General features: G+C 46.4%; 1 protein-coding gene across 2 annotated transcripts; it reads left to right on the forward strand.

Annotated features, from left to right (window-relative positions):
- The first annotated feature begins 892 nt into the window (after positions 1-892).
- Positions 893-6,167, forward strand: DYNLT2B (dynein light chain Tctex-type 2B). Of its 2 annotated transcripts, none has more exons than XM_050308495.1 (5): positions 893-1,029; positions 1,521-1,654; positions 3,257-3,326; positions 5,077-5,140; positions 5,734-6,167. In XM_050308495.1, the coding sequence occupies exons 1-5, from the start codon at positions 962-964 to the stop codon at positions 5,779-5,781; spliced, it is 384 nt and encodes a 127-aa protein (XP_050164452.1). In that variant the 5' UTR covers positions 893-961; the 3' UTR covers positions 5,782-6,167. The 2 variants fall into 2 exon arrangements, with proteins under 2 accessions (XP_050164452.1, XP_050164453.1); XM_050308496.1 differs by having other exon boundaries at positions 919-1,029; positions 1,538-1,654.
- The last annotated feature ends 207 nt before the right edge of the window (positions 6,168-6,374 follow it).

Genomic DNA, 6,374 nt, shown 5'->3' on the forward strand with positions numbered 1-6,374 from the left:
ATCTCCTGCCTCACCCCAGGCAGCAGCCTCATGAAACACTTTATTTACAGAATCACAGGCTCATTTAGGCTGGAAAGACCTCTGAGATCATTGAGTCCAACCTGTGACTGAACACCACGATGACAGCTAGACCACGGCACTAAGTGCCACGTCCAGCCTTTCCTTAAACACCTCCAGAGACGGTGACTCCACCACCTCTCTGGGCAGCCCATTCCAAAGTTTAATCAACTTTTTTGTGAAGAAAATCCTCCTAATGGCTAACCTAAACCTCCAGTGGCAGCTTAAGACTATGTCGTCTCATCCTGTCACTGGTTGCCTGAGAGAAGAGCCTGATCCCCACCTGGCTACAGCCTCCTCTCAGGGAGTTGTGGAGAGTGATAAGGTCACCTCTGAGCCTCCTTTTCTCCAGGCAAAACACCCCCAGCTCCCTCAGCCGCTGCTCATAGGAGTGGTGCTCCAGACCCTTCACCAGCTTCATTGCCCTTCTCTGAACACGCTTCAGCACCTCAGTGCCTTCCACAACAAAATGTTACCATTAATACAACTATTAAAATAGTTTACAATCATCATAGTGGTTATTTACCATTTATTTACCAATGACGTTATTGGGCAAGTTTTTTAATCGCAAAAATTAGTCAAAATAATTTTGGGGCTTTGGGGTTTGTTGTGTGTTTTGGGTGGGTTCTTTTTTTTTGGGGGGGGGGTTGTCTTGGGGTTTTTGTTTTTGTTTGGTTTTGGTTTTGTTGTTGTTGGAGGTTTGTTTTTCGTTGCCTTTTTTTTTTTGTTGTTGTTGTTTTTTTAACAAAGGTAGTCAGTACACCCCTGCCGGCGGCCCCGCACCCCCCGCTCCCCGATGGCGCTGACGCGGCGCTGACGCGGCGGGGGCGGGCGGGGGGAGCGGCGGAAGCGGCGGGGGTTGTCCCGGTAACCCAACGCCGGCGAGGCTGCGGGGGCCGCGGCCATGGGCGAGCTGGGCACGGACGATGGGGCCGGCAACACCTACAGCCTTCGGCCCGGCCTCCAGCACCGGTGAGCCGAGGCTGGGGGCTTTGGTAGGGAGAGGGGATGGTGGGAGCCTTGGACTGGGGTGGGTGGGGGGGGGTTGGCCCTGGGGATGTGGGAGCTGTGGTGGGAATGTCGAATGTCGGGGAGGGGCTCCCTGGGCAGGAGGGGCTGTGGGGGTCTGCTGGGAATGGGGGAGCCCCGAGGGTGTGGGAGATGGGGGGCACGGGACTCCCTAACCAACTTGGACACGCACTCGGGTGGGGGATGCTGCTCAGGGGCAACTTCACACCAGCTGGAGGGGCTGGTTTCTCACCTTTTCATGGGTGTTTGGCTTTTGGCAGGGCTGGTTAAGTATCTCCATCGTAGCAGGGTTTTTTTCCCCCCCCGCGGTTTTTGATTTGTCATTTTTTCTTTAATATGTGAAAGCTACATTTTCCCAGGTGGGGTTATGTACGTTTCTACACGTTGTGTGAACTTTCGGGGCTTTCTGTTGCTGCTTTTTTTTTCCCTGATAGATTTAAATCGTCCACAGTAAAAGAATGCATCCATGCAATACTGAAGGAGAAGCTGGCCAATGTACAGTACGACCCAGAAGAAATACCCGAGCTTACAAGGTCCTTATCAGAAACAATAAAAGACAGACTGAAAGGTAAGGAGGTCTGCTGGGGAAGTAATTTCTTTCCTTACCGTGTCCTCTCCCTTTTGACAAAATCTTTCTTTCCTCCTTTATTCTTGAAACCTATTCCTTGCCTGTTGACTGAGTCGAGTCTACTGTTATGAAACAATCTGTCCTATATATACATTCCTTGCCTGCAGAACTGAAGATCTAATTCCAGCAGACAAGATCTGTTTTCATGTAGCTTGGCTGGTGTGGGATGTCAGGAGGGGCTGCAGGGGTGAAGAAGCGGCATCAGAGAGAAGAAAGAAGTGATGCTTCATTGCTTCTTTCTTCCATAAACAGAACTATTTCTGCTTTTTTTCTGCTGTGAGATCAGAGTTGGGTCAGAGTGGAACAGCAGGAAGATCAGAACAAGGCTCACTGGGCACAGGGAAGAGGGAGAGAGGAGCAGTCTGACAAGGAGGGGTGTGACTACAGCCTTACAGCACTGCAAGAAGGTTGTGGTGGTGCTGCACAGGATGCCCTCCAACCTTTTTGAGTTCAAGAAGGAAACTGCAAGCTCCAGCAGGTGTTTCCTGAGTTCTGTGCTGGGACAAGTACATGGATGTGTGTGCTGGCACAACCACTTTTTTTTTTTGCTTTCCTCCTGGGGACAGGCTGGTGCTCCATCTGCTGGGCTGGCCTGACACAGTGCAGTGGCATGGCCGGACTGTCACCTTGGCAGGTGCCGTGGATTGATGCTTCTCCCGGACTTGCACATCTGCCTTAAAGCCAGCAGCAGCTGCAGGCCCAGCACGTGTTGATGCCAAGCTCATATGCACAGGCCTTGGCTGCAGTAATGTGTAAACACAGTTGCAGCAGCCTGAAGCAAGGCTGGCCCAGTGTGGCCGCTGTATCAGCTGGTATCTCTGATAAGCATTGACATGGTGAATGTTATAACAGACCCAGCCTGTTGTGTTCAATCCTCCAGTGGAAACAATGCGCCGGAGTCTTCCCGGGACACTGCTTTGTTGAAGACAGGCATTAGGATCCATATTTGATTTTAAACATGCTTGTTCTGATTTGGCTTCTGGAACATTGCCATGGCCTGATTGGATCTGGTCTGTGCCCCGGAGGCGTTTCTTTACTATTGTAAAACAATTGCATATCTGTGCACACACATAACACAGACCCACATATGCTTTTATGGGGCCTTTTTTCCCACTCAGAAGCAAAGGAAATGCCTATGTGGCAGAAGAATCTCTACAATACCTTTGCATCAGAACAGTTTTAAAATAAGACAATTTTTTTCCATTTGCATTTTGTCCACAGCAGCCTTATATATGTTCTTTCCATGTGGTCAGGTCTTCTAAGTTGTCAAAGCAGAATGTTGACATACAGTGTGGCTGTTCAGGGGTGTTTTCTGCCTTAGATGCATCTTTTGATAGATGCCAACTACCTTGTTCACCCTTTAACTCCGGTAAAACCATGGTACTCCGTTCTAGGAAAATGAAGCCACAAGGCAGTCTGCCCACTTGTCTACTTGCACGGGCTTGTAGAGGACATTGGCTTTGTGGCGTTCAGGGTCCTATTTTGGGCTCATATTTTAAACAAATTGTTGCTCCCTCACTATTATTTTTTCTCTCTCTCCAGAGGAGGGATTTGACAGGTACAAAATGGTGGTGCAGGTTGTGATTGGAGAACAGAGAGGAGAAGGAGTGAAGTAAGTTTTCTAATTGTCTTTCTATCACGTTTGTTGGATTTGGGTGTGTTTTTTTTTCTTTGGAAGCTGCTTCCAGCTTCCCTAGGTACAAAAATCTCTCTGCAGATGATAAAGTGTAAAGCACTTTCTTTTCTCTTTAAGTGGCACTTGAAGGCTTAGGTTGTGGCTGATTGAATTAGCCAGTGATAATGGGCTCTGTGGTGGTTTTTAGCAACCTGAAATGCTGAGAAGCATTAGTGAGGAGTGTTGCAGAAGCATTTTATTTTGTATTCATGATGAAGTAGGGCACACACCCCATCCATTCCCAAGGCTCTGCTGTAGCACAAGAGCCATGGTAATTCACTTCTGTCTAAAGCCAGATTTCCATAAGCACTTCATTTACATTTAATCATGCCAGGTAGGCATTTTTCAGAAGTTTAAATATATATAATCCCCCTGCACTACTGTCATGGGAACCTAGCTAGATTCCCATGTGGGTGCTGAGCACCTGCAGTTAGCTCCAGATGCCTACAGTCAGACAAAAGAATTCCTCTTGGCTGCAGTAGTGGGCTGTAGCTTTCCATTACTACTGGATAGGGAGAAGACAAAAGAGAGCAGCCCACAAGGTTTACGTGCTTTATCTGCTGGGCTTATCTGTATTACTGTTCCAGCAGAAGATAAGTACAACAGAGCTGCCTCAGTGTTTTGGGCATCGGAGAGAAATATTTATACCTGTTGCTCAGGCTCTTGTCAGGAATGTCCAGCTGCAGGCAGACTGCTCCAGAAGCACCGTACTAGGGTGAACAGTTCAGTGAGGTGGTCTGACTGGAAATGTGAAGCCCAGCAACACACGATGACAGAGTAATTGGGGAAGTTCTCTGGTTTGCAACAGGCAGGAGGCAATATTGACGAATGGTCACCAATATCCTTAATGCAAAATACTGGGTAACCAGGGTGTTCCAGAGGCAGAGTGGAATACTGTACAGCAAAAACCGAAAAAACAGGATAACCTTGAGGGCTAAGATAGTCGAAGAGATGAAAATCAGCCATCTTAGAACAGTGAGTCATAAATGTAGGGACTGGGAACAATATCATGTGCCACAAACAGGAATCCCATCAGCTGAGACTTACTGAGGTAGGCAGGGAGTGGGACATTTGCAGCATAGAAACGGGAATGTCAGTGACATTAGACAAGGCAGCAGTGAGGTCTCATCTGTAATACCCTGTTACGGGCCAGTTGCTTGTCCTCAGGATAAGGCTTGGACTGAAGCAGGTGTAGAAGTCCAGCAGGATGTTCAGGGAACAGAACGTATAGATACAAAAGCACTAGAAGAGCTTAGCTCATGGTCTAGTAACATGGCATCTGCCAAGGAATACGATAGCTCCCTATAAATAAATTGGGAGTATGTACCATGAGGGTGCAGGAGGTGAAGGACAAGGACAAATAAGCTAAATCAGCCACTGATACACATAGGCCAGAAGTCAAAGATTCTTATGCACCATACCAATGAGGTTCAAGCCCTGCTGCACAGTGGAGGTAGCAGGGTTGATAGGGTGATGAGTTTGAAGATCGAGCTTGAGCCACATACAGAGGGGATTACAGCATGTTGTATTCAGCAGGGGAGATTTAGGCTTGGGATTCAGGAGAACACTTCCCAATTCCTTTATCTTTAAAGGAAGCTCTGTTTGGTTTTCAAGGACAGTATGTGTGATCACTTAGGTGCTCACACGTGAACTCTGGGTAATGTCTCCGCTCTGCTCCTTTGTTTAGCATGGCTGCGCGATGTTTCTGGGACGCTGACACTGACAGCTGTGCTCACGACGTGTTCATGAATGTAAGTACCAGCTGGATTCCCATGGGAAGTGTAAGGCTACTTGCTTTTGTATGAGAGCCAGGGAGACCTTAAATATGGAGCAGAAAAAAATGCAACCAATAGAAGGAAGGAACTGAGACTATTGAACCAGTATGATTTATGTCCTCATTCACATAACATACTTAGATATAATATCCAACATAGGAAAACTTCTTTCCTGAGTAGGTCACACAGTACTGTACAAAAGTCATTATAGTCACACCATTTTACAGGTGGGGAGAGGAAGCACAAGAGACAAAGTCTTTTCTCTGGGCTTTGCTGAACTGCAGTCGTGGAGCATGGCTGAAATCCAGGACTAAGTAGAAGCTGAGGTTTTACTTCATTATTTATCTTAAACTGACACCTAGACACCTGCGGGTGTGTGGATGGAGGCAAGTGAGGCACTTCTGGCATTCAGATGCACTGACCTGTGAGGTGAACAAAAGACAGAAAGTTGCAATATATTACAAAGCAAGGTTATGCTCTGGTCTAAATGTTCCTGAGGTTTTCCCATTCCACTAGGCTAGCAAAGAGCTTGCCTTGACTAACATGGAGCCTTTCTCTGTTTTCCCCAGGACAGCCTGTTTTGTGTGGTAGCTGCGTTTGGCTGCTTCTACTATTGAAAGTGGCAAACACTGCACAGAGGGACAGAGTTGGAGGAGAAAGCATTGCTTTGGGGTATTTTTTGTTAAAGTGCACTAAAGCATCATGTTCTTCCTTTAGTACCTAAGAAAATAACAGCTCTACAAAGCACGTCCTACACCTGGTCTACACACTACAACATTCCTTCTTCCTTGTGGATATCAATAGAGCTTTAAGCACAATATTATTATGTCCTTTATTTAAATGGCCCTTTGTTTTTTATGTAGTATGTTGGTTTTGTCCTAAAAGTGTATTGTTTCTAAGACAAACTAAACTTTTGTCTTGAGAGGGTTCTGTTACTTTTATTTTTATGAAATTAATGAAATATTTATAAGAAAAGAAACATAATAAATCTATGTATTTGATACTTCTTCTACTGTGACATTTTCTTCCACTCTACAAGGTGCACTACCCTGGATGGCTTGTCTGCACTACTCAGATGAATGTTTTCTGAGGTTTCTTTGTAAATTAACCCATAAAGCTGACCTCTTATTCCGGTTATCCAGATTTGTTTCTGTGACTCCTATAACAATTGGGCTGTGAGTCCCAACTGTGTCACATGAGGTGGTATTAA

The sequence above is a fragment of the Myiozetetes cayanensis genome, unplaced genomic scaffold (genome assembly GCF_022539395.1).
Source record: "Myiozetetes cayanensis isolate MyiCay16 unplaced genomic scaffold, myiCay2020 scf13, whole genome shotgun sequence".
Taxonomy (NCBI): domain Eukaryota; kingdom Metazoa; phylum Chordata; class Aves; order Passeriformes; family Tyrannidae; genus Myiozetetes; species Myiozetetes cayanensis.